The following is a 26126-nucleotide window of genomic DNA, read 5'->3' on the forward strand; positions in this document are numbered from 1 at the left end:
AATGAAGGGTCCTAAAAGGGCACTCCGAAAGAGAATTAGATTGGTCGAGGGACGGATTCCGGGCCACTCCGACGCTCAAGTTAGAGTTTACTCGAGGTGGTATCTTGAAAGGAGAAGATTGAGAAGAAGGGTAGAACCTAATGGAATTGAAGAGAAATCAGAATAAGGATCCTTTGTCATTACCTTTGTGAGTGTTTATATAGTTATTAGGAGAACATGTCTATGTTAGCTGAAGTGTCATTGTATGAGCCAACGAGAAGACTAGATCCGACAATTGTTAGCTGTCTTTCCATTCACAATGTGCCAACTATTTGAAGGAGAGATATATTATGATAACCTAACTGTCTTTCCATTCATTCAATGCCACTTTCCCTAGAATATTCATGAAGGAATGATCTTTAATAATGAGGAGGTTACCTCGTCCTTCACGTGCTTTAAGCAAGCCACATGAGGTATGAACTAGATTTGAGGATAAGGAAATAAAGCTATTTTGGAGTGACTTTGAGAATAGATGGAATTAAGACCTAAGATTGTGTCAGGGGGAGTGACGATGACTGGAGACAAGCCGGGGAGACACTGTCGAGATCAGTCACTAAGACTAAGATGGAGATGGAGTTTGGGTGAGTCGATGAGACTGAAATGCAGAAGGAGTTGGAGATCATCGGTGAGATTGAGTTAGAAGGAAACTAGTTGTTGAGGTGAGACTAAGGGGGAGTCGGTAGTTGAAACCGAAACTAGAGGATGTTGCAATCTGAGACTGAGATGATGTTAAGATTTGAGATTGGGAAGATGCCGAGACCCAAGACTAAGATGAGAGGATGACGCACTATAAAAAAAATATAATTTTACTGACGGAATTGAGATCGAGATTGAGAGGGAGTTGGTAGCAAAAACCGAGGCTGGGATGGAGTCGAGGTGCCAACATCAGAGACTGAATCCGAGGGAATGTCAGGATCGAGAGCCGAGACAGTAGCCATTCCAATGGACATATACTTAATCAAACTTTGAGTCTCTAGGGATGAGTGTACGGGGCTAAGTAGGTTAGACCCGTGTCTGTCCTAGGATGCGTTTGACCCTTCATGCGTCTCCACCAACTATTTTTCGCCTTTGTTATTCAATTCCTTCCTCAACCATAAGAGCAAGTATAAAAAAGAAACAAGAATCTGCCTTCTTTTGTTCTTTTTCTTTCGGCGTCGCTAGGCCACACCAGATTAATCTCTTTTGGAGAAGTCCAAAAGAGGCGTCTTTAAGAACAAGACGCGAGCTAGAGTTGGAACTCAAGAAAGGTATATAATCTTGAGCCGTCTAGATCTTCCTTATTTACTTCATATCCATTGAAGATTTCACTTAGTCCACAGGAAGCAATGTCGACCAGCACAAGCACCAGCAGTCTCCATGCAGCTCTGCATACAATCAGGTCAGCAGCTAACACCAACCTGCAGAACGTTTCCTTCTACCAATCTACGCCCAGTTCAAGCTCTTCCCTGCTGACAGAGAGCTCAATGAGCATCAACATCTCCACAGATAGAGAAGGTGTTCAATTTTTCTGTGCGATATTGGACGAGATGATGGCACAAGGAGGTAATCTGAAGAACCTCATGAACTTGTCGTTTCATGGTGTACAGTGGGAGCAAAGGCAATTGCAAAGCCTGTGTTCATTTCTCGCTACCAACTCGAGCATTAAACACTTTGAACTCGAGAGATGCATGTTTGAGAAAGAAGGTTTGCGAGAACTATCAGGTGTGTTCGAAAGGAATGTAGGAATTAAAGCAGCTGTGTTCTCGGAGTGCCATATCGAATCGACTGGCGCAAGGTTTCTCTCCTTGGCATTGGCAAAAAATGATACACTGGAAGAACTACAGATATGGGAGGACTCAGTCGGTTCAAAGGGAGCTGAAGACCTTGCAAGAATGATTGAGGTGAATCCAACACTCAAGTTGCTAATTGTATTTGACAAGGAATTTTTTACTGCAACACCACTGATCTCTGCAATACTAGCAAGGAATCGAAATCTGGAAGTTCACATATGGAGTAGAGATAATAGTGAGAGGAGCACCAAAGTCGTCGAGTTCACCCCTGAAAGCAACACCCTCAGGATCTATAAGCTCAATGCTTCAGGTTCCCAGAGAGTGGCCTGTGCATTGGCATGGAACAGCACTGTTAGGACCTTAGACATGACGGGAATCAAGCTGAAAACAAGGTGGGCTAGGGAATTCAGAGTATCCCTAGAACAAAACCAAACCCTGAAGGACGTCAAGTTATCGAGAGCTGGCCTTCGAGACAAGGCAGTTGTTTACATAGCTGCTGGGCTTTTTGTGAACCAGAAGTTAGAAAATTTGCAGCTAGATCAGAATCGGTTTACTGGAGTTGGGGTGGATCACTTGCTTTGTCCATTAAGCAGATTCTCTCCAGTGCAAAAGCAAGCAAACACCACTCTGAAGTCATTGATTTTGGGGGGTGGAAAAACAAAAATAGGGAAAGATGGTCTGATAGCAATACTGAGAATGTTGGAGACAAACCAGACAGTGACACGATTCAGTATCAGTGGTGATACGAGTATGAAGCCAGATGATATAATAAAAATCTTCAGGGCCTTGGAAAGGAATGCAACTTTACAATGCATATCGTTGGAGGGATGTGCAGGTGTTCAAGGGGATATGGTGTTGCAGACCATCATGGAAACCTTGCAGACTAACCCATGGATTGAAGAAATTGATCTTGCTAGAACTCCTCTGCAAATTTCAGGAAAGACAGACAAGATTTACGAGAAGCTAGGACAGAATGGTGGCATTGTGCCAGAGGATGACTTTGGTACTGATTTACCACTTACTTCACCCAGGTGCTGCAGAATTTTCTTCTGTGGGCAAGAATATGCAGGTATGATGACTGTTCTTATGAACAGAATTACTAGTTCCATGCTAACCGATTTTTGTTAACTGATAAAGTAACTTCAGATTGGTTGCATGAATATTATTTCTCACATTTCAATGACTTGTATCTCGATACAGGAAAAAACACTCTGTGTAACTCCATTTTCCACAGCATGAACACAAAGTTGCCTTATGCAGATCATATGAGAACTCTGGTGATTTCTGTCGAGCAGATTATGCGAAGAACCAATGTCAAGATAAAGATTGTATATGATGGTGACATAAAAATCTCAATCTGGAATTTTGGTGGCCAACATGAAAATTTTGAGCTACATGACCTCATTTTTCCAAGCTATGGAAGCCCATCTTTCTTCCTGATAGTATCCAGTTTGTTTCGAAATCATCCAAGCAAAGAACTGAAGAGCCCTGATGAGATTGAAGATGATATTCTGTATTGGATCAAGTTCATAGTTTCTAACTCTAAAAGAGGATCATCGCAGTTAATGCTCCCGTATATCTTGATAGTTCTCACTCACTGGGATAGAGTTTCCCCACAATCCAATGTCCTGCAGACAACTGCAATTTCCATCCAAAGGCTCAGGGAGAGATTCCAAGGTTTTGTTGATATCTATCCTACAGTTTTTATGGTGGATGCAAGATCATCGATGTCGGTAAGTAAACTTGCACGGCATTTGCGAAAAACTAGTGAAACCATTCTCCAAAGAGTTCCCCAAGTTTTTGAGTTGTGCAATGAAATGGCAAAAATCTTATCTGAGTGGAGGTCTGCAAATGCAAACAAACCAGTAATGAAATGGAAGGAATTTTGTGAGTTGTGCCAGCTTAAGGTCTCGCCACTAAGGTTACGGTCAAGGTTCAACAATGTCGATAGGTTGGAAAAGCGAAGGTGTGCAGTTGCAAATTCTTTGCACCTCATTGGGGACGTGATCTTCTTTGAAGACCTCAGGCTTCTGATATTAGACTGTGAATGGTTTTGGGGTGAGGTTCTCAATTTGCTTGTGAGACTAGATGTATCAAAAGCCGAAAGACGAGAGAAAGATGGTTTTATGAGTAGGAGAGAGTTGGAGAGGATTGTAAGAAGAACAATGCAAAATCAGAATTCTTGGATGGGCACAAATGTGTATGATAACTTGGAAGCTACCGATCTGATAAAGATAATGCTAAAGTTAGAACTATGTTATGAAAAAGATCCTGGTGATTCAGAAGCTCTTCTTTTAGTTCCATCACTTCTTGAAGAAGGAAGAGGGGGACTACAAAAATGGCAAGTAAACACAAGTGAGTGTGTTTATGTTGGAAGGAAGATGGAATGCGATCATTCGCATATGTTTCTAACAAAAGGTTTCTTTCCAAGACTACAGGTATATGAGTTTTACATCCTTATTATATCTTTACATACACATTCTTCATGTGGCAAAAGGCGAAATCGCTCGCCCCCAGCGCCCCCGCCGCACCCGACCCAAGGCCATCACGAGGGAGGTAAATCACAGCATCCTAAGCGAGCATGTCGCAGGTGGGATGAGTTGCACAGGGACCGGGGATTTACGCCCCGACTACCCTGAGTTTCGACCCCGCGACCTCATGTGGCAAGCATCCCACCACATACCAACTCGGATGATCTGTGGGGTCTACATACACATTCTTCATGAAGTTTAAAAAATTGAATGATAAAAGCCATGAAGAGAGAGAGAGAGAGCAATAGATAATCAAATTGCAAAAGGGAAATCATGCTTAGTAACCTAAACATAACATAATGCACACTGATAATCTAACAATTTGGAAGTTAAATTCAAGTATGTTTCATTCAGGAGACATAATGACTTGACACTGAAAAACAATCATGAGATGAGTATCATAGAATGACAGGATTAGTTGGGAATTCATGATTGAAAACTCCTAATCTTGTTTGTAATCCTAATGTTTTTATTCATTTTTTGAATCATGATGATGGTTTTTGTAAATCTCTTTGGCTGATGCATCATACTATTTGCTCTAAGCTTTAATACAAGATCATGGAAACTTGTGTTGGGATTTTGAACTTGGTGGTGTTATTATTATTTCTAAATTTTCTAAATCAGGTGCACCTTTATAACGAATTATTGAGGTTGAAGATCCAACAAGGAGCAGTTTACAGGCTAGAGAAAAACCTCATTGACATTTACATCAATGGAGTTCACATTCAGATTGAAGCTGGTGGCCAACTGAGTTCTTATGTTGATGTCATTGCTTGTTCTACAAAGAGCATTACCGAGACTGTGAGACTATTTCACCAGCTCATAATCCCCGCAATCCAAAGCATAGCCCTCAGCATCACTTTCACTGAGAAAATAATAAGACCAGACTGCGTCAAACATCGAGTTCCATCTAGATTGAGAACTACTCAGTGTGTGCCTCTTCAACAGATAAAGCAGGCTCTACTGTCAATGCCCGCAGATAGCATGTATGATTACCAGCACACTTGGAGTTCACTTGTAAGCGATAACAAAATCATCTTACAGTCAGGTTCTGATTATGCAAGAGAACTACTTTCTGATGAGGACTTCCGAGAAGTGCTACATCGACGGTACTATGACCTGCATCATGTTGCTGCTGAACTTGCTGTGCCAACTGATAACCCACAGGAATCTCCACAAGTAGATGCAAATGAGACTCAATACACAGTCGAACCTTCTATAACTGGCATCGCAAAGGGTGTAGAAGTAGTCCTGCAGAGACTTAAAATTCTTGAACAAGAGATTAAGGATCTGAAGCAGGAGATTCAAGGACTCAGATACTATGAACACCAGATCCTAATTGAACTTCACAGAAAAGTAGACTATATCATCAACTTCAACATCGAAATGGAGGAAAGAAAGGTGCCACGGTTGTTCTATTTTGTACAAATACAGAACAATGCCAGAAGACTCATCACTGGTCTAGTTCCCGGAATGACTGCCCTTCGTCTGCATATGTTGTGCGAGTATCGGAGAGAAATGCATGTCGTGGATGATCAAATAGGGTGTGAACTAATGCAACTGGACAACCAAGCAATCAAGAGCCTGCTACCTTACATGGCTGGCCTGATGAAGCTCCTGACTTTTGCTCTCAAGATAGGAGCCAGTGTTGTGGCAGGCATGGGGCATATGATACCTGATTTGGCTCGGGAATTCACGCACTTGATGGATTCCTCGCTTGTATATGGGACAGCAGCCATGGCGGCCGGGGGGCTCTTCGGCTATATGGTGACCGGACAAGCAGGAAGAAGATTCAGAAACAGGAGTGGAGAAAGGAATGTTGCGCAAGAGGTGGTTGGTGCTGAGCAGTGGCTAGTAGACTTCTTGAAATCTCAAAAGATCACAACTGGGAAGGACATAGCTGAGAGGTTTGGATTATGGAGGGTGAGGTACAGGGACAGTGGAAGCATTGCATGGATTTGCAGAAAACACATGATACTGAGAAAATATGAAGTAGCAGAAGTGCCAGTTTGAGAATTGCCACACAGAGTTAAGGATAAAAATACTATTAGTTTCTTGTTTGTGTTTATCAGATGGTTAAACTTTTCTCTCCTCTTTCCTCTCTTCCAAGTAAATAGGAAAACTTGAAGTTTTATATATTTTGTCCTTTTCGCTCTACTTCTACCCGTTTTCATCCAAAGCAATAATTGTATAGGCAAGCAAACTGAATGCGATGAAGAATAAAGGCAAAATGCTCTAAGTACCTCGCAGAGCCCTAATCACTGCTCATCATCTATCGATTCCACGCTGCACCAGCCATGCGGGGCAGGGCCTCGATGGTTATAGTTTCGTGGTACCTTGCGAAAGCTCCAGAATGATGATTTTGTATGTATCTCACTAGATTGTTATAGTTCCTTTTCAACTAGGAGCTATGTGAATGAAACAATTAGATAAAATTTAGTCTAAGTAATTGTTTCACCAGTGACTGTACAACTGCCAGTTTCATTATTCAAAATCTTCAACTTGTAAGAACTAGCAATGCAACCAAAGGTCTATGGCACATTTTTTTGCCATGGAGTTGAAGGATCGAGATCAACTTAGAAAAGAAACTTAGAAAAATGTTTAGACTCCCATACCAGGAGCCTCCTGTACAAGTCAGAAGTAGAAATTGTCCTGATTTAAACATCAGATGCAGTGATATAGGAAACAACCACAGTAATGTCATCGAGTTTGCCTCCGTAGTAGCGATATCCAGCATCCTGAGCAGCTGCTGAGAAGGGAGTTTGCCGGTTCCTATCTTGCGCTCTCTGCCGTGCAAGCGCAGCAATCTTCTGAGCAGTAACCTGAGGACCAAGGCTAGCTCTGGTGGCCTGGATGACAATTGCAGTGATTTCATTGTTGTACAAATTATCGAACAAGCCATCAGTTCCAGCAATGACTATGTCGCCTGATGCAACAGGGAAATTGAATACCTGATCAATTGCAAACAAAAGAAGAGTTGGTTCTCGATTGGAGTTACATGTCTAGAACTCAGTACAACTGCAATAATAAGTAATACCAAAAGATATCCATTAATGGTGCTAAATATTCTAGTACCAATATGAAGATTATCTGACAGCTCACTTCAGAATCTAGCCAGTGTGTTACTATAATATTGAGACATGATATGATAGTTTAAGACCAGAAAACAATTTCACATCTCTTGCATTTGATATCCAAGGTGGTGCTTTTGGGATGTTAATTAAGAAACCAAGAAGATCAAAACACTTGTGATACTAAGTGCTCAGTAACTAACTTTAATCATCCCAGAGGCCAGTAAATAGCTGTAATAACAAGAGGTAATGACAGAACAAGTATCAGAGCTTACTTGTGCAGAGCTGGGGAGGTCACTGCCATTGCCACTTTCAAGCTGATAGGTAAAATTGAAATCATGCTGTTGTACAGGTGACCTGAAGAGTGTGGATCCATCTCTCACAACAATGAATCCACTGTCTCCTAGATTGAGAGCATGGATGCCCTGCAAATGAAAACCAGAAGATTCATAAAAATAATAATAAATAAAAACAAAAAACAAAAAAAAAATTGTGTAGGTGGGCACTAATCTCCATTAAGGAGGAAAAAGTTTTACCATTTTATAAATCTGTTTAGCAAAAGCAAAAGCAAAAAAAAAAAAACAAAAGGTAAATGCCATACAATGCAAACATTTAGGTGCAGCTTAATTTTAAAGGTTACTGCTATACAGAAGAATGAAAGCTGTATACTACCATGAAATATCTAGAGGTAACATAGGATGATGTCATTCTATCTAGCATTGAAACACCACCAGATCCATTGAAATAAATACAATGAGACTGAAATTTTACAGATTGGATGTTTACAAAAAGAGCAGTGCAGAATGCAGAGTGAATATACAGCGTATTGATGCAGGCCCAACCCATGATGAAGTCAATATGACCCTTCAACCTTTAAAGGGACATAACTTTTGACTCAGAATTCAAAATTAGGCTATGTCGATGGCCATGCGTGCAGAATTCGAAAATCTACGTGGTGAAACCGTAACCACTTTAGGCCCCAAATTCAACCATTTAAACCTTTTTCAGAGTCTTTTTGTTATTTTTAGTAATTTTCATTTTCTAGGTATTTAAGGTTACAGCTAAGCAATCAATTAAAACCGAACCGACTGAACCGATTAAACCGATAACCAAACAAACCGAACTTGTTTCGAACCGACTGACCCGACGGAACTTTTCAAAAAAATCAAACCAACCAAACCGATAAAACATCGATTAATTCGGTTTTTGACCGAAATAACCGAATTTTTCGATCCAGAATCAATTAGACAATCAATTCCGGCTGGGAATGGGTTTGTTGCGAAGGAATCGCGAAGGAATTAGCCCCAATCAATTGAGGAAATCCTAAATCGATTGGGGAATGTCGCGATACTTTGCGAAGGAACTAGCACCAATCGATTGGACATCAGTTCAAATTATAATATCGGTTTAATCAGTTTAACCGAATTTCGATTTTCAAAACCAAAATTGAATCAATTAAACCGATATAACCAATATTTTAAGGAAAAAAATTGAATTTCCGAATTAACCAAACCAAACTTTTAATTTCGGTCAATTCGGTCGATTTATTTGGTTTAACCAAATTTTTACTCACCCCTATTTAGGGTAATTTTGGTATTTCTGGTTTTATTGGATAGGATTTGTCTTATCTACGTCCTGTTTTGAATTAAGATCATTCAATTATGTACTTTCCTTTTCGGATAAAAGATCTATTTTCTCTTTTTACAAGATTGAAATTAAGATATGTTAATTGTAATTTCTTTCATTTATTTAGGTCTTAGTTGTGGTCTATATAAGAGTCATGTTTCGATGTTGAGGAATTATCCTTTATTCGTAATAAAAATCCTTATTGTGGTAAAACTTTGAGAGAGGCGTATTTCTCTTCGTTTTAGGAGGATCCTCTTCTTATTTTCTCCTCAATTTTCCTTTCTCAGTAGCCCGCGGGAAATCGCTATCCTGCCTAGCGTCACATATTTTGTATGATGTTGTATGCTCATTATTCTACCATGGACAGGTTATTACAACACCAACTCCAGAGGTTAATAATAGCTTATCATCTATTGATCCTATTAGGTATCATAGTGATGCAGCAAGAGAGACAATAATCTCACACCTCCTAATTGGCTCCCTTTTCTTTATTCAAATAATGGGTTGCTGCTGCCTTTTTTTCCCCCTCTCTTTCTCTTAGGGGCAAGATCAAGCAAGAGAGGAAGAACCAGGTATTCTCTCTTGCAATCTGCAAATGGATAAAGGGATCCAGCTTGCTAATGATAGGAAATGTATATAACAAAGATGTAGAGAAAATACAAAAGGTCATGGGAACCAACAGAGTCTACAATAACCATGATATCATGCCAAAGATTATGTTGAACAATACAAGGTAGATGTAATACCATTTTTCTTTAATAAAATATCTCATATTTGTGGGGAAATTGCACAACCAAAACAGATTTTTTTTATAAAAAAAAAAAGGATTTTACATGCTACATTAGCGATATCCAAAGCAATAAAAAGGAAAAAGACCTGGGAAGTGAGAGCTATAATGCATGCCGTGGATGAGCCCCTAGCTGTTGTTATTGAGTAAGCTTTTTCAAGAACTCTTAAGGGATCAATGGAACCTTTTGGCTCCTCCCGAATTGCATTCGCTGAATTAGACATGAGTTCTCTAGCATATTGTCCTGAATCAACACCAAGATCAGCCCATCCACCAACTCCATCTGCCACACCAACAGCTTGCTCATTAGAACAAATAAAATGAGCATCCTCTCCTCCAGTATCTTCTTTGTCCGGGTGAGGTAAATAGCAAGATCCAGAGAGCAGCTTCAAGAATTCATGATCTTGATTCTTTCTGTAAAGAAAGTAGTAGAATTTCAAGCAACATGCCTAGAAGACAGGCTGATGCAAACGAGAGACACAAACTTTACAAGGAATTTACATATTATAACTTACACAAAGTTGAACTCCTAAAATGTCCTTGAGGAAATAAAGTAAACTGAAAACTGTATCAAAGTTTATATTTTAGAAATATAGAAGTATTGAATAACCGATGCAAACCTAACTGTTTAAGGTACAAAATGTTCATCTTGTCAAATTTCTCAGTCAACTTTTAGCAAATCACCACATAATAGCTTCAAAGCATAAATGCACCTTCCAAAGTAAGCAAACAATACAAGTAATAAATTTTTATGAGGGTGGGTTACTGATGTGTTTTCTTAATATACTTTCTGATCATTTATTTTATAGGACTAGTTGTAAACAAAAACTACATTTTAATTATTACAAACATGGTCAAACTTAGGAGTTCAGACAATTTTTTTGAGGAATAAAATTTCTGACAATTACTCTCACCAATGAAACGTCAACATCCACATCAAGTTGTTTAGTAATATCATTTGGGTTTGATTACAACAGAAATACAGATCACATCAAGTTTTAAACAAGATACTAGATAATGATTCAAGGATAAGATCCCACTCCATACCCTTGATCAATTTTTTTTTTTACAAATTACTAAGCAAGCATGATCACTTGTGTGTTTTTATACATCCTATGACTATGGTAACCTTTGCTTGTATTGTCTCTGTTGGCCTTGGCTCTCCATGGCAGAACAGGCAAATTTGAGATTATGTAGAATTAAACACAAAAAAAATCCTTGTTGTGCTCTCTCACTCTTCAACTCTATTTCTATAATCCCTAGCAGCTCTTCCCCCAATAACTAGTTACTTTGGTGGGAAACTACATCTATTCTGATTTGGATGGAAATCAATTACTAACTGAACATCACACCTAAAACCCTCATGCACTTTTTCCTGTCGCAAGTTACAAAAGTTAGACAATATTTAACAAAATAAAATTTAAGAAAACTAGTTAGAAGCAAGCATGACCCCAGATTATTAACAGTGGTCAAACCAAGAAATAACTACAAGCTCAAGCTATGATTATATCATTCTGATTTGATGTTTCTTAAGACTGCAGTACAGAAAAAAAAAATAATAATCTAACAGAGATCAAATACAAGAGCAATTAGATGTAAATCTGAGAGATGATAAACAGGGAAAAAATAAGGAAAGGTGGTAGCAACAAGTTCAAAGACAAAAAATAGATTATATAGTTAAAAAATCTAAATCTATTATAGTGGAAGGTACAAAGACAAAAGGAGACTAAAGAAAACATTAAATAATGCAATTAAAAAAAATAATTAATTTGAATATTAATAGTAATAATTATGCATAAAGCTCAATGGACAGATAAAATTCATGAGCAATCTCAAATAATTTAGAAAACCACAACTAGATGACGATAATTTGTCATGTTAAAGTAAATTGATAATTTATAATCCATTCCACAAAGTGAATGAAACAGAATCAACCATGCACTTCATATCCTTAAAGAAATCCAACTTTGGGTACTTGAATAATTTTTTGCTTAACAATAATCTCTTTGTGTTTAACAAACACTTCTTGATCCACTAAAGTTTACTTGAGCAGCCGTATTGATCTTATTTGCTCAGTGCCATGCCTCCTTGAATTTTTCTATATCAATTTCTTGTTAAAGGCGCACTTCAAAATAAATTGAAATGGTGAGCATCAGCAGCTGAGTAATACTTCAATATCAAAATATGAACATATAAAATTAACTCATTTACTGGATATTCAAAGAAAAAATAAAATGAAAGTGAAGAAATATGGCAAAAAAAATACTGTTCAGAAGAAACAACAGGATTCTGAATCTGCTCCTCCTGCACAGTTGCATCAAATGACAAATCCGGAGCTGCACCCGTCGAATATGGTGCTGAACATGAAACCAATAAATCTTGACTCTGTGGTTCCACTGAAGAATTATATCTCCAGTTCATACCATGAGTATTTGACCAGAAACATTTGTAGGCCATATTGGAACCCCAAGGTTTTTGATTCCTTAAGCTCCCACAAGCTTTCCATGAGAAGTTGAGACCGTTATTGCAAGAACAGAGATTGACCCTCATCGTGCTGTTCAAGATGAGTTTGGAACTTGAATTATCCTTTGTCATAGGGCGGGCGGCCAACCCAGATCCTCTCAAAAAAGCACTGCTGGAAGACATTATGTTCCACCAAAAAGGAAACCTCCGCACGGGTTGTGAAATCTGATTAGTAAGATTCTGGGCGGCAACAGCGGGTGAAGAAAAGATCTGAAATGGGCGGTTGCCACCACAGGCGTGGAGATCACTAATGGATGACTTAGGCAGGAGACGGAAAGCGCAGCCAAGGGTGGAGAAGGGCTCAGAAAAGACAAAGCAGGTGTTACCGAACAAGAAACTCCGCCCACGTCCGCGTAGGAGTTCCGACGAGGTCTGCAGCCCTTTGTGCTTCGACAGGTAGGTCGATGGCATCTTATCCTGTCCTAGCCAAAGACAGAGCGGAACAACAAAGCCGGAAATCTCTCATAACCAGCGACTTCTAGTGGCCTAAAATTATGGTCGAATAGCCAGCTCTGGAAAGGAAAGATTGTAGCTTTGTAAGGCAAAAAATATATATATATATGTCCCCCCATTTAATTGGATAAAAGATACCATTTTTTAGACTGATTGCAAAGAACAATAGAAAACCAAAAAACATACTTTGCTCAAAATAAAAATATTGAAAACGAACAGACTCCATCTAGACGTAGATTGCAGCTACAACATAGAAAGGAAGTTTTATTTATAAACAAGAAGCACCTTCTATCTCAGCAAAAGTTGGTTATTGACAACATCTAAATAAAAAAAGGATAGAAACTTCAACAAATTCTAAAAAAATAAGTAAAAAAGAAGAAGAAGCACGAACTTGACTACTTCCTTATCGCCTCCTGTTCTCTGCCTGTGTCCGAGGGAAGAGGGCCACGGAGAGAGAGAAGGCCACTTGGCCGCCCCTGTCCCGTAGCGTCGAGGTGATTTGAGGTGGAGGCGGCGCAATGAATGGAGCCAGGGGAATGGATTGCGAGACGAAGTGATCGAATCAACGGCTACCTTTGACCTCGAGCACTGACATCGCGTGTTGCTATGTAGTACCTTTCGTTCGGGAAACCCTAATTCCGTACCGGGCCCACATGAAGGGAGTGGGAGGAGGGTCTTGTCCAATGGATTAATTGGTATTGGTCGGGTATACCAAGTAGCCATATCCTCCCCTGCATTTGTAGGAGCGATAGAGGATAGTAATGTTACACACACCAAATTTAGAAACATTAAACAAGTACAGCTTAGTTAATTTATTTCTATAATTTTTATTTTTAATATTAAAATAATAATTTTAAAAATAATAATAATCTCAATTAATCTTATTGATTATTTCTAGATGATCGACTCAACTTTAAAGAAGTTTTTTAATTGATCAACAAAATAAATTGAAAAACGCACATGACGACTAATCCAGAAATTCAGTATTCTTTGATTACATCTAGCTGAGGTTTAAATCATGAATGTCTAGATGATAACTTAGATATTCTACCTTGGTACCATGACCCTTAGGGACAACTTGCAATCTAGAAGAACAACTTTGTTTGAGATGATGACTTTTAATGGAATATGACTATAAGAATACTTAATTGCTGATCATGACAATAAAATATACTATTGTGAAATATGAGAAGCACGGATGCATAGTATCTAATAATGCATTTGGTTTATATAAATATAAAACTGGTAGAAAATTATGGAATGGAATCTACAAGTCATATCATGATGTAGAAAATTTAGTTCATATACTATTGACCTTGTAAGAATTGAATGATGTAGAAAATTTAGTTCATATACTATTGACCTTGTAAGAATTGAAGTTGTAGTTGTTCATAATGCATTTTATCAGCAATAGGATGTGACACCACACAAATAGGATATTACAAGATCTAAAAATGAAGGGAGAGGAAACTGTCAATTTGTACAAAAATAAAAAAAAAATAGTCCGATGCATGAAACTCCCGTCATGCTGGGTCTCAGAGAAAGATCTATTATACATAGTTTTATCCTATTTTTTTGTAAGAGGCTAAAATATGATTAATAAAAAAATAAAAAGCATGATCATTTTACTAGCAAGGAAGCTTAGGCAGTAAAGAAAAATCAACAATGGAAAAGAGAGCTAAAGATAACTAGTCTAATTGATGGAGGACGTCTTTGAGAAAGGACAGAGGGTTCGTAATCATAGAGGCGAGGTCTGGAAGGTGCGATGAGGGAGGGTTTCAACTATGGCAAGTCGAACTGCGACTACAACATAAATCTAAAAATTCAATTCCAGGGATATTTTAGAGAGTTTATTTTAAATAATATGTTCATTTAATATTAATTGGAAAATGGTCGCTCATCTACTATTTGTCAAAAGATGAGCACCTTTTAATTGTTGCCCATATAAAATCCCCACAAAATCTATCCTACTAATAAAATTTTCAAGTAAAATCTAGCCAAACCTATTATACAAATAATTTCCTATCAAATTGTGCATCAAGAACAAAAGGCTCAATTTTATTTTTTCTAATCAATACAATATTTGCACTCACGAGAGACAATAGATGGCAGTAACAATTTAATCAATAGTTAATAGTGTTTGGATCTCAAATATGACACTAAAAATTATAAAGTATGAATTAAGAATCATACAAGTGAGTTATTAGATGCATATACCAACCTCTTAGTTTACTGCAACAAAGTTTAAAAAACTTCTAGTCTATTAAAATGAGAAGTATCATTAGGTGCCATAGGTTAAGATTAAGTTGGTCAATTGAACATTTTTTCCTTGATTAATTAATTTTTTTTTAATATTCTTTCCATTTGTCACTTTCCTATTGGGCATTATTTCAAATTGGTTGTTTGGGTGAAGTTTAAGCTTTTAACTTATTAAAAACTTTCTTTCTTGCATCTTAAGTTCCATCAGTCCATTGACTGTGTATCAAATATTCGACAAAAATTTCACAGAGTATTATTTCAAGTTCATTGCTTCGGTGAAATTCAAGAAGCTTTTAATTGATTTAAAATTTTCTTTTTTCATCATAAGTATCAATTAGGCACCGATCAGTCGAGCGACTATGATTAGTTAAATTTTCACTAATCCTCATTAATATATTATCCACGTGTCATTTTTCTATTGGTTGTTACCGAAAATTCAAAAAAAATTGTTAGAATTATTTCGAGTTCATTGTTTTTGGGCGCCAAGGGCCACCATGAAAAATAGTAATAACAAATAAAGCGCCAACCACCGAAAGGTTGCTCATTAAAATACAAATGTTTGGTGTGCAGTTGCTGTTACTTTTGCACTTCTTTGAGAGATTTTTTCAAAATGCCCCTCCCAAAGCTTACCTTTTTTCCAAAACACCTTAAATATTTTCAATATTGTAAAAATATCTTTTATATTTGCTAGATTAGTTTTAAAATTACACTCCCCATTGATTCCGCGAGCGAGAGTTTAGGTTATTTGCATTGTAGGTAGATCTTGAAAGGCTCGAGCCGGTGTTATTTTTGGTATTTCTTAGTGTCGATAGCGATGATAATTCAGAGCAATAATTTATTTCTCTTTGACAATGTGATCACCCTAGCTAACGTTGTGATTGATCATAGAGAGACGAACAATGAGATCTTACATATCCTCTCCCTTAGAAAGGGTGCAATTTGAGACGAGATAAAGGGCAGTTTGATAAAAAAAAAATAAAAATACTAGTAGTGTTTTGCAAAATGTATCTAAACTCTGGGGGATCATTTTGAAAAATTTTCTTTCTTTAAACAAATTTCCTTCGTTTCCTTCTCTCGCGTTTGTCTTCCCAAGCAGCTAAAAACTCTTCCTTTTTGGCCTTCCATCGCTTTCTTCACGTCTTCATCTTGTTCTTCCCATCGCGATTTCGTCGGATTTTGAGATCCTCAGTCGCCATGGCTTCCGCCGCAATGCTGCCAGAGAAGCGCTTCGGAAGGTCTTCAGCGTTCCAGTTTAGAACTTAGCCTCGTGAAGGAGAAAGGGGAAGCGGAGAAGCGCCTCGAAAGTTAGTAAGATTTATTTGATCTTTTCTGAATCATCGTTTTGGGAGAGGTAAAGAGATGGATTTCCATTCCCTTTTCTGCTGCGGCACATTTGCTGATAGGTATGTTCTTTGATATTGATTTCTCCTCCGAAGCGCTATAGGTTAGGGTTTATCATGCCTTTCATATTGGCTTCCCTTTGGTGCCTTTTGTGGAGGTTTCTATTGACTCCATGACCTAAAATTGTTACTTTGATACGGAACAGGAGACGGGGGAAGAAGAACTCCACAGGTTGGAGAGTGTTCTCTCTGAAAGAGTTGCAGTCTGCCACCAATAACTTTAACTACGATAACAAGATTGGGGAAGGGGGTTTTGGCAGTGTGTACTGGGGGCAGCTCTGGGATGGATCTCAGGTACTATGCATCATCATCCTTTTTTTTCCCCTTTGATTTTGTCTTTGCCTTTTTTTTAGGCAGTATTTTCAAACTTCAGATTAAGAGATTCATCCATGTTCTCTTGTTTGGAATTGGTGAGTTTTACTGACCTAAAGTCGATTTTCTTTTCACTGAACATTGAATCCTCACAATGAGTGAGCTTGGCTTGGCATATGCTGTTTAGAAACCAAGAACACCCAACACCTATTTGAATAGAAGTCTTACAACCTTTAGATTTATAGCTGATGGTACATTGAAGGGATGATTCTCTCTCTTTTCTGTTCCACTGTGTATCAGAAGCAAAATTTGGTTGCCCATGTTTACTCAGATTGCTGTCAAAAGACTAAAAGTCTGGAGCAACAAGGCTGAGCTTGAATTTGGTGTTGAGGTTGAGGTTCTGGGCAAACTGAGGCATAAGAACCTCCTAAGCCTGCGAGGATACTGTGCCGAAGGACAAGAGCGTCTCATAGTCTATGACTATCTTCCGAATCTGAGTCTAGTCTCGCATCTGCATGGTCAAAACTCAGCCGAGAGCCCTCTCGACTGGAGCAAGCGAATGTGCATTGCCATAGGAGCAGCTGAGGGAATTGTGTATGCCTCAGGACTTCTTATTTTACATGGATCTTATGTAAACCTTTTTCTAACTTCTGTTTCATTTGGCAGCTACCTTCACCACTATGCGACACCCCATGTCATCCATCGGGACATTAAAGCAAGCAATGTTCTGCTAGATTCAGACTTCCAGGCACAAGTTGCTGATTTCGGATTCGCCAAGTTTGTTCCTGACGGTGCAAGTCATGTCACAACCAAGGTGAAAGGCACCCTAGGCTACCTTGCACCCGAGTACGCCATGTATGGAAAGGCCTCAGAGAGCTGCGATGTATATAGTTTTGGAATACTCCTGCTAGAGCTTGTCAGCAGCAAGAAGCCCATAGAGAAACTGAGCTCAACATTGAAGTTACCAATCACGGAATGGGCACTACCTTTGGCTAGGGAAAAAAATTTTAAGGAGATTGCAGATCCAAAGCTCCAAGCAAAGTATGACGAAGAAGAACTCAAGCGAATGGTACTCGTTGCCCTCACCTGCACACAGAGCATGCCAGAGAAGAGACCAACAATGATTGAAGTAGTCAATCTTCTTAAGGGGTTCTCTAAGGAGAAGCTTTCTAGCTTAGAGGATGATATGTTTGGACCTGAAACAACTGAAAATTCTCAAGCGTCATCAGATCCTGACAATAACTGTAGTTCCATGTCTGAAGAAAAGGGTTATAGAGTAAACGAAAATGAGATCGGTGCATAGGTACCCAAGCTCATCACCTTGTTTTTTAGCAGTTAATTGCCGAATTTGTGTGATTCAACTACATTATATTGCTTCTTATTCCTTGTCTCTCTGTGTGATTAAGACACTTTTATCATCACTTTTAAGAAGAACCCCAGTTTGCAGAGTTGTGTTTCTTCAGAAACAGAAATGAGTTTCACAGTATGCTCGATTTAGAAACATGAACTTCAACTAGGGTTCTCATGCTCAGGGAATCAATTCTTGCCTACAGAGAAAAAAAACAAAAGAAAGCGGCATTCCAACCCTTCATATTCTTCAGCTTGCATGTCCCATCAACTCATCAAGGGAGTTGATGAAGCAGGTTAGCCAAGTCATATCAATTGAGATGGTTTTTGAGAGTAGGATCAAAAGAGCTTCTTGCCATCCTTCATCAGCAAAGTCAACCTTTCCATTGCCGTCCCGGTCAACCCTCTTAATCATCTCCTGCAGTCCAGCAAAATTAACACCCCATTGCCAACTCCTTGAGCTTGAAGGTCGAGAATACGTGCGTCGGCTCTCTCTTCCTCCACCAACGAATCACCTTCGTCATCATCTTCCTCATCCGCCTTAGGTTTCTCTACCACTTTTGCAGCTCGACTGGCAGGAACTTGGTGTGGTGGAGGAAGCAGCAGTAGTTGACGAAGGCACATGTTAAGAAGAAGAAGAAGACGGCAAGCAAGATGATGAATTAAGCAAGGGATCGATCAAAGAGGGTGAAAGGGAGGAAAAGTGCATGGATCACGAGTCCATGTGAACCCACAAAAACTGCCAATCGCTGGCCGGATAGACGGTTGGTATCTGCCCGTTGATGGGTTGAATGCGACAGTCGTTGGATTCCGTTGAGATTCTTGAGCTCCGATGATCATTGATCACGCAGGATTGAGGCCCAATTACAGTTCTAAATGGGCCGGTTAATCATATGGTAAAATTTCTAGCAGGGCAATATATTAAAACGCACCTTTAATAATTAAAAATAACAAATCGACTTGCACAAGAAAATTAATATAAAATAGGTGTAACTTATTTGAAAAATGACCATTATCTACTCCCCCTCAGTCTGCCTTTCATGTACTAGAATGTATTCAGTTCCAATGTTCATATTCTAGTGAAGTGAACTCAATACACATGTCCACGCTCTTCAACTGGATAAAGTAAACGATATTCGATCTAAGAAACACAGCACAATGAATTGTTTGTGTACCTGGAATAGTTTCTTCTAAACCCAAGCTTCATGGGCATGGACCGAGAATCTGCATTCGAGATGGTAGCATATATATCACCAATGCACACTTCATAAATAGTAGAAAATGTCATTGTAGTTACAAATCTTTTCTTCCCGCAAGGGTAGCACAAACAACGAGTTATCAACAACAGCAGCAACAAGATGAAAAATTCAAACCAATCTATAACACAACCGACATCCATCGGATCACATATAACCACCGCATCGGCATAAGAAAGAAACTATAACAAGCTCTACCTGATACAAGCTGGCAAAGTAAGTCCATGGCAGAAAAATGCAAGCACCACGTATATAATAATCACGATAAGTAGAATAAGCGCGATCCTGCAAGAGGCAAACAGTCACATTCAAGAAATGTTCTAATTCCAAGTATAAAATATAAAGGTTGGAGGGAGTACAAACAGAAAAATCATTTTAATCCGCTAATGTGGATAATAAATTCAGATGACAGGTATTGGATTTTCACTTCTATATGAACAAAGAGAAGGGCTGGTTTCTTGCATTTCCTACATTGCTATTACACAGTGAATTTGGATGATGACTACATTTCATTGAGAAAAACCTGGTTGCCGAGTATATGATCACATATCTGTAGAGTCACTCGCCACAATTCAACTGACAGCAAGAGAAAACTAGTTACGCTGGTACATAGAACTCAATCTCTAACTAAAACCAATTCAGATGGCTCCCTCCCTGGGATAGGTCCACAAGTATGTATCTTATGTTCTTTGGGACAAAAATATAGCTCCTCAATTGAGATTCAAGGTCTTCCTCTTTCCGTATAAATTAAGCAAAATCAAAGTGAAGCTATGACAGAAGTGAATGCGTGAAAGACAGAAGTTAAAAAAAGGTTAAAACGTGCAATTGGCATACGTTAGCTTAATATTTCTCCACCATGCTGTGTTCCTGAATCGACGTGCTTGTTTCCTGAAACGAATTGTATTCCCCTGCATGTTTGCAGTTTTGTCAACTAGCAACTCCAGTCGCTCTCCTCTTCCCAGCACTTTGTCAATATTCTCTATCATAACATTGCGAACCTATGACACAGAGCCATTGAGAGGAACTATAGTAGTCAAAAAATCAGAAGGTTAAACTGAATGAAAGATGTTAATATTTCAGGTTAAATAAATATAAAAGAGAGTGATACTAATCTTAATTAAGTCATTAACTCTTGAAAGTTTCAACTTCCATCGAGAGCACACAATTCTGTAACAAATTTTTATTCATCCATTTCCTACCATTCAATAGAATTCACTCATTCAGTCACGTCTCACACTGATATTAGGTGACAATGCGATTTTAATGGTAAGTCTCATAATGATGATGATGAAATAAAGATATATATTCCTTCGTGAACAATATTTTGATTTTCTCATTGAATTCTAGAGCTTGATTAGGGATAAAATCATACAACTGACTCAAATAATTTGGACAAATACATCTTGATTGATACAATGATGATGCTCAAAGGTACTACATGTCTAGATTCCAGGTAAGTGGAACACAATTGGACCTAATTGATATTTTAGTCTTCATTGGAGAGCAAAGTACAAATGTCTACCATTGACTGCTTAGCTTGATTATTCTGAACAAAAATTAATTGGGCATATTTTAAAGCAGGAATAGCATCCATGCTCGCATACCTTATATGTAATATATATGGTAATCAACTGCATACTGTCTCATCTGTTTTTTTAAACCCTTGAATGGTATTGTACCAGTGGAGCATTAATCAAATAGAGGATGCATTACTGTAGAAATAAGTAGCCAAAATATTGCATTGTCATGTCATGTTGATCACTCTGAAATCATATATATTTTTGCATTTGGGGCATTTAAACATTGAAGAATTATGCAACTATGTAACAGGTAAAGCCTTTAGTTGTAATATCCCTATTCATCAATAATGTATAATGGTAGAGAAATAATGTATAAAGGTAGAGAGGATATCTAGGGTTTCTTGAGAAAGAGGAAGCATACTTTTTTTCCTAGACATGATATTGGGTTTCCTCCTCCTTTGCATACTGACTCATCCCATGATTGCGAACTCTTCACCTGTCTACCTCCACATATGCATCTTAGTCTCATGTTCGCCACACAAGCTAGTCCAAGTTCAACATCTCCTCCATGGAATGCATCTTCCACAGCATCCATGTGCCTCATCCCTCTGCACAATGCGTACGTCCTGTACACACCTTTGCCCACGCATCTCCACCTATAGTCCTACAATCTTTCTATGACTGACTGCCTATAGTCCTAGGCAAGTAATGCTTCCTCTTCTCCACATCAAGAGGTTATCATCCTTCTTATTCAGAGACCCCAGAAGCCTGGAAGCCTAGAAGCCTGGAAGTCCGGAAGGTCAACTACAATTAGTGGCTCAACTACACCTCTCATGTGCCTCCCTCGATGACAATCCAAAAGAAAGAATGGCCACATAATGGTGCATGTCTTCATCGGTGTTCCTCTCTCAGCCTTTGTGGAACTAAACTCCCAATCTGTTCAAATTGAGCACCGTCACTGAGAATCCATCCAGTTCTCTTTATGTCAAGTTCCTTTTATGCGTGCCTCTCCTACACATCATGAGTTCATCCCGTTCATCATTGTCACTAGATGAGCATTTGTGCATGTATCATTCCAAGCATCATTGTCATGGTTGAATCTCTCTACGTGCACCATTCTGCGAATCTCAAGTTGACATGTTCTTATCGCTGTGTACGACATTCCATGTACTTCTTGAGATCAATCTGGAAATTATCTCTACGTGTGTCAATCCGCGAACATTGTCTTCTCTCCATATGCTTTATTCCGCTGGCATCCCCTTTCTGTGTGTGCCATTCCACAAACTTCTTGAGATCATTCTATGAATTATTTCCATATGTGTCATTCTACAGACTTCTCAAGTCTCTCCTTCGCATGAGTAAGCATAGGTTGCATTAGTTGATTATATTTGTAACAAGATTTCTATAGTATGATTGCATTAGCTTGAGGAGAGTGCTATGGAGTATTATGTAAATATGTAATAGGTAATGAATTTATTGGTCAAATTCTCTATTTATCAATAATATATAAAAGTAGAAAGGGCTCTCTGGAATTTTTTGAGACGAATGAAGCCTAATTTTTCCCTTGACAAACAATGTGCATCCAACATAGATCGATGGACCTCTATTTACTCTGAGATCCATACCATACAGATTAAATTGACACCAAACAGCAGGTGCACAAATAAATCTACTAGTGCCTTAAGGTCATCTGAAAATATTAAAAAAACATTTTAACCTAAAATATTGGATATAAGAAATTAACTAAAATATAAATTTTGATATGGTTGATGCTGGATACAAATAGAAGTAAAATTGTTTTCTGTGTCCTGTAAGCACAAAGCAAAGTCCATAACATCTCAACAAATTGTATTAATTTCTAATGAAGTACCCTACCTGACTCATTTCACCCTTGATGCGATTCATTCTATCTGCGTTAGGATCATTTGAATAGTAATCAATTTGTTGACTCAAGATCCTAGAGAACTCATCATTCATTGCATAAGCAGGTGCTGTATGACAAGCACGACCATATGCCTTCACAAATCTTCCATGAATATCCTCGAGAAAAGCAAAAGGAATTCTTCCTACATGGACCATTCACTCCATTTAAAATGGCATTTCTATTGAAGCAATGTTTTTAAAGATGAAATCTAAGTCGTCAACAACAACAACAACAAGAACAGATTTGATATTACTTGAACATGTAAATAGCATATACAATTGATATTTCTATTCTTTGTACAATTGATGCTAAAAAGGTATAGTCAACCAACCTTTCTAGTTTAATGAGGAAAATAGCATACTAGTAATGAGGTTCATGTAAGTCTATAAGAAAACCATGATTTACAAAGCAAAAGGAAAGAATAAACAATCTACAATTTTTTTAGAGTAAACCATTGTTCCTCCATGAAAGCTTGATAGATACTGGTTGTCATTGTCCTAGGAAACACTAAATATGTTTGATAAGTTCAACACAAAGATAATCCACACAATCTTAAATTAAGGTTGGTAATTTGGTACAAGTGACACGAATGAACTAAAAAAGCATTGTCTTGAGTAGGTTGGGCAAATTACTATGACAAAAGAAAAACACAAATTCCTGCTTTAGTCTCTTGAATATGCAGGAAGTTATAAGTTCTAAACTAATGCCTTTGCTAGGATGGTAGATGGTCATGTCAGTTAAAACAAGTTTAGGTTTGTGTTTGGTTCTCATATTCCTCTAGAGGGGGCGTTAAGGTAGCGGGTTAAGGTAGCGGATCTACCTTTTTCCAAATGCACATTAACTTTTGCCCATATTTTCTGAATCAGTCTGTGATGCTTTCCACAATAAAGATGGTAGATGTGTCCCAGTGAGAACTCTCTGACTAGCTTCCTACGTCCAACATCCAGAAGTTCTGTTTCTAAGGTGAGTTAGTATGACTCTGGCTGATTACTGAAACTTATTTTACTTTGAACTAAGCATTAAGGTTGATAGATGTCTAAACTTGTTGAGGAAAGAATAAAATATTACTCAATGACCATTCAGATTATTTAGAGAATATATTTCCAATCTGATGGTTTGCAGCTTCCATGAGATTAGACATAGTAAAACAGTTGTTCTGCTTATATATCTGTTTTCTGCCAAAAGTCTCGATCCATATGTGAATTGAGGTTTCCAACCCACAAATATAAGTTAACAATTCTATCTGGCACAACCACTAGGTTGATAGAAGTGAGAAACGATTGAAGCCTAATTACTCAAATTTTACCTTCATTTTGATCGATGGAACGAGAGTTGTTATATATTCTCGTTAAACATACTTCATGGAATCATCAAAAATTTACTTGTAACATGCCCAAATTTAACAATCCGGGTAAGACTTTTAAATGGTGAGATTAGAGATATTTACAATGTCCTTGAGGAAGAGCTTTAAAAGAGAAAAAGAATAGCCTTCACAAGGAAACATCAAAATTTTTGCTATGGCACCAATAATTGTTTGGTGTAGTGGTAACTGAGGTAGATTCGGAACACTTTCATCAAAGGTCAATAGTTCAAATCAATATAACGGTACTGTTAGGAGAGGTTTACCTTTGTTGCTCCCACTCAAACTGGAATGTAACATGTGGGGGGTACCTTGTGGTCAAGACCAAAAAAAAAACAAAAATGCTTGCTCTGACCAAGCATAGCATGACCAAGAAACTGAATTGGCATTCATATTTTGACTCAGGGATTTCAATTAAAAGTATGTACTTTATCTGAACGCATAAATGGCTAGCTAATGATGCCAAAACGCTCACACTTTCCAAGCACAGTATGACAAAGAAACTGAATTTGACATTTATCATTTGGCTCACGAGTCCTAGAAGTTCGAACTATGGGCTCTAGCTGAATGTTGAATTAGTTAGCAAATGATGCCAAAACCCACCTTTTTTGTATCACATGCAAGCAGATGATCCTAGGCAGCAGGAGTATAACTTCAGTAAGACGAAAAAGCAGACATTTTTTTATGTAACTTTTACTAGTTTTCTTTTAAATTACTCCCTTTTGGACAGAGAGCATCTGCATGAATTTTTCTTCAATCTACGAATCTTTTTCCCCTCCAAATTTCACAAAGAAGAAATGCAATAAATTCGATAATTAATCGATCAAGAACCATCCGCAGCTGGGATCCACGGAAGATACGGGTGGAAGTGCAGGAAAAGGAAGGACTCACTGCCGGCGGTATCATCGGCGACGCAGAGAACGGTGAGGCCGTCTGTGCGCTTGACGTGGAAGACGTACCGGTCCTGTGAGTAGGACGCATGGGTGTCCTGGGAATCGGGGATCCGCTCGAGGATCTGCCGCGCCACCGCGCCGGCGTTCACCGCCGCAGCGCTGAACTCCGCCAACACGACCGATCCTCGCGCCACCAGAGCGTAGAGGATCGCCATCTCTCCCCTCTCCCCTCTCCCCTCTCCCCTCCGATCTGGTAGTCGACGAGAAGAGGCAGAAGAGAGGAGACGAAACAAAGGGAAGAGAATACAACGGAGGGAGAAGAAGGGAAGACTGTTTCGTGGTTCGGACGGCACAGCGAGATACAAAAGGAATGATGATGGGCTGGCGGCAAAAAAAATAACCATCTTAAGCGTCCCTACCAAATTAATAATTTTGTAAATTAATTTTATTTTTTTAAAAGCAACGTCCCTTATTTTTATTATTACAAACTAGTGTGATCGTGCATACGCGACCCATAGTAAAACATTAACATAATGGGCTAGAGCAAAAAATAAATTAACGGAGAAAAACATTAATAATTTTTAGGAAGACCCATGCAATAGTGACGTTAGAGAATCCCAGCAACATATTATTGTAACAAGTTTCCCCATGCAAAAAATTATTTTAATTTAATATTATACTTGTCTTAATAAAAAACTAAAAAAAAGTATATTTTTTAACATCGTACCTAAAATATTCTTTGATCATAGTGTTGTCAATTCTAAGATATGAGACTAAAGAGAACTATATTTTTTTTTATATAAAACAATCAAAGAAAATTAACGATAAGAAAAATTCATAATAATACGTTGTAGCTGAGTCTCGAACTTTAAAGTACTGATTGTTTCGCTTGTGGAATTACTAATAAATCTTGGAATTATTTTTAGTGTAAATAGAAAAAAGAACATTAACATAAATATATTTTAGGCTTAACCAAAGGGAGAAATTTTTTAATAAAATAATAAAATGATCACTATTCTCAAGATTAATAATTATCATATTAATCCGACAAATTGA

The 26126-nt window shown here is 38.2% G+C and overlaps 4 protein-coding genes across 9 annotated transcripts; 2 read left to right on the top strand and 2 right to left on the bottom strand.

Moving 5' to 3' along the window:
- Positions 1-1299: 1299 nt before the first annotated feature.
- Positions 1300-6571, top strand: LOC122002486 (protein TORNADO 1-like). Its single transcript, XM_042557672.1, has 3 exons — positions 1300-2877; positions 3009-4246; positions 4964-6571. Exons 1-3 carry the CDS (start codon positions 1365-1367, stop codon positions 6350-6352), a joined length of 4140 nt encoding a protein of 1379 aa, XP_042413606.1. The 5' UTR covers positions 1300-1364; the 3' UTR covers positions 6353-6571.
- Positions 6572-6915: 344 nt separating this feature from the next.
- LOC122002487 (probable protein phosphatase 2C 55) lies at positions 6916-13368 on the bottom strand. 3 transcript variants are annotated; one of them, XM_042557674.1, is made up of 5 exons: positions 13085-13368; positions 12090-12858; positions 9913-10237; positions 7686-7835; positions 6916-7290 (listed from the first exon to the last, which is right to left on the bottom strand). In XM_042557674.1, the coding sequence occupies exons 2-5, from the start codon at positions 12755-12757 to the stop codon at positions 6997-6999; spliced, it is 1437 nt and encodes a 478-aa protein (XP_042413608.1). In that variant the 5' UTR covers positions 12758-12858; positions 13085-13368; the 3' UTR covers positions 6916-6996. The 3 variants fall into 3 exon arrangements, with proteins under 3 accessions (XP_042413608.1, XP_042413607.1, XP_042413609.1); XM_042557673.1 differs by having other exon boundaries at positions 13191-13367; XM_042557675.1 differs by having other exon boundaries at positions 12986-13097.
- A 2753-nt stretch (positions 13369-16121) lies between these two features.
- Positions 16122-18160, top strand: LOC122002488 (PTI1-like tyrosine-protein kinase At3g15890). 4 transcript variants are annotated; one of them, XM_042557678.1, is made up of 4 exons: positions 16122-16362; positions 16605-16752; positions 17071-17364; positions 17437-18160. In XM_042557678.1, the coding sequence occupies exons 2-4, from the start codon at positions 16742-16744 to the stop codon at positions 18071-18073; spliced, it is 942 nt and encodes a 313-aa protein (XP_042413612.1). In that variant the 5' UTR covers positions 16122-16362; positions 16605-16741; the 3' UTR covers positions 18074-18160. The 4 variants fall into 4 exon arrangements, with proteins under 4 accessions (XP_042413612.1, XP_042413613.1, XP_042413611.1 ...); XM_042557676.1 differs by having other exon boundaries at positions 16123-16461; positions 17102-17364; XM_042557679.1 differs by having other exon boundaries at positions 16122-16752; positions 16832-17364.
- Positions 18161-19114: 954 nt separating this feature from the next.
- Positions 19115-25416, bottom strand: LOC122002490 (vesicle-associated membrane protein 711-like). Its single transcript, XM_042557680.1, has 5 exons — positions 25069-25416; positions 22769-22959; positions 20208-20371; positions 19572-19658; positions 19115-19341 (listed from the first exon to the last, which is right to left on the bottom strand). Exons 1-5 carry the CDS (start codon positions 25283-25285, stop codon positions 19308-19310), a joined length of 693 nt encoding a protein of 230 aa, XP_042413614.1. The 5' UTR covers positions 25286-25416; the 3' UTR covers positions 19115-19307.
- Between the last annotated feature and the right edge of the window lie 710 nt (positions 25417-26126).

This window comes from Zingiber officinale, chromosome 7A (assembly GCF_018446385.1).
Source record: "Zingiber officinale cultivar Zhangliang chromosome 7A, Zo_v1.1, whole genome shotgun sequence".
In the NCBI taxonomy this organism is placed as follows: domain Eukaryota; kingdom Viridiplantae; phylum Streptophyta; class Magnoliopsida; order Zingiberales; family Zingiberaceae; genus Zingiber; species Zingiber officinale.

Bases quoted from the DNA above. Each gene is read 5' to 3' on its own strand.
- LOC122002486 (XM_042557672.1), top strand. From the start codon at position 1,365: ATGTCGACCAGCACAAGCACCAGCAGTCTCCATGCAGCTCTGCATACA. The intron at 2,878-3,008 runs GTATGATGACTG...ATCTCGATACAG, and splicing joins CTGTGGGCAAGAATATGCAG to GAAAAAACACTCTGTGTAAC. The intron at 4,247-4,963 runs GTATATGAGTTT...TTTCTAAATCAG, and splicing joins GTTTCTTTCCAAGACTACAG to GTGCACCTTTATAACGAATT.
- LOC122002487 (XM_042557674.1), bottom strand. From the start codon at position 12,757: ATGCCATCGACCTACCTGTCGAAGCACAAAGGGCTGCAGACCTCGTCG. The intron at 7,836-9,912 runs GTCTTTTTCCTT...TTTCATTTGCAG, and splicing joins TTATAGCTCTCACTTCCCAG to GGCATCCATGCTCTCAATCT. The intron at 7,291-7,685 runs GTAAGCTCTGAT...GCAATTGATCAG, and splicing joins ACCTCCCCAGCTCTGCACAA to GTATTCAATTTCCCTGTTGC.
- LOC122002488 (XM_042557676.1), top strand. From the start codon at position 16,418: ATGGATTTCCATTCCCTTTTCTGCTGCGGCACATTTGCTGATAG. The intron at 16,462-16,604 runs GTATGTTCTTTG...GATACGGAACAG, and splicing joins TGCGGCACATTTGCTGATAG to GAGACGGGGGAAGAAGAACT. The intron at 16,753-17,101 runs GTACTATGCATC...ATGTTTACTCAG, and splicing joins AGCTCTGGGATGGATCTCAG to ATTGCTGTCAAAAGACTAAA.
- LOC122002490 (XM_042557680.1), bottom strand. From the start codon at position 25,285: ATGGCGATCCTCTACGCTCTGGTGGCGCGAGGATCGGTCGTGTTGGCG. The intron at 20,372-22,768 runs GTAGGGTACTTC...TCTGTGTCATAG, and splicing joins TCAAGGGTGAAATGAGTCAG to GTTCGCAATGTTATGATAGA. The intron at 19,342-19,571 runs GTAGAGCTTGTT...TCTCGAATGCAG, and splicing joins ACTTTGCCAGCTTGTATCAG to ATTCTCGGTCCATGCCCATG.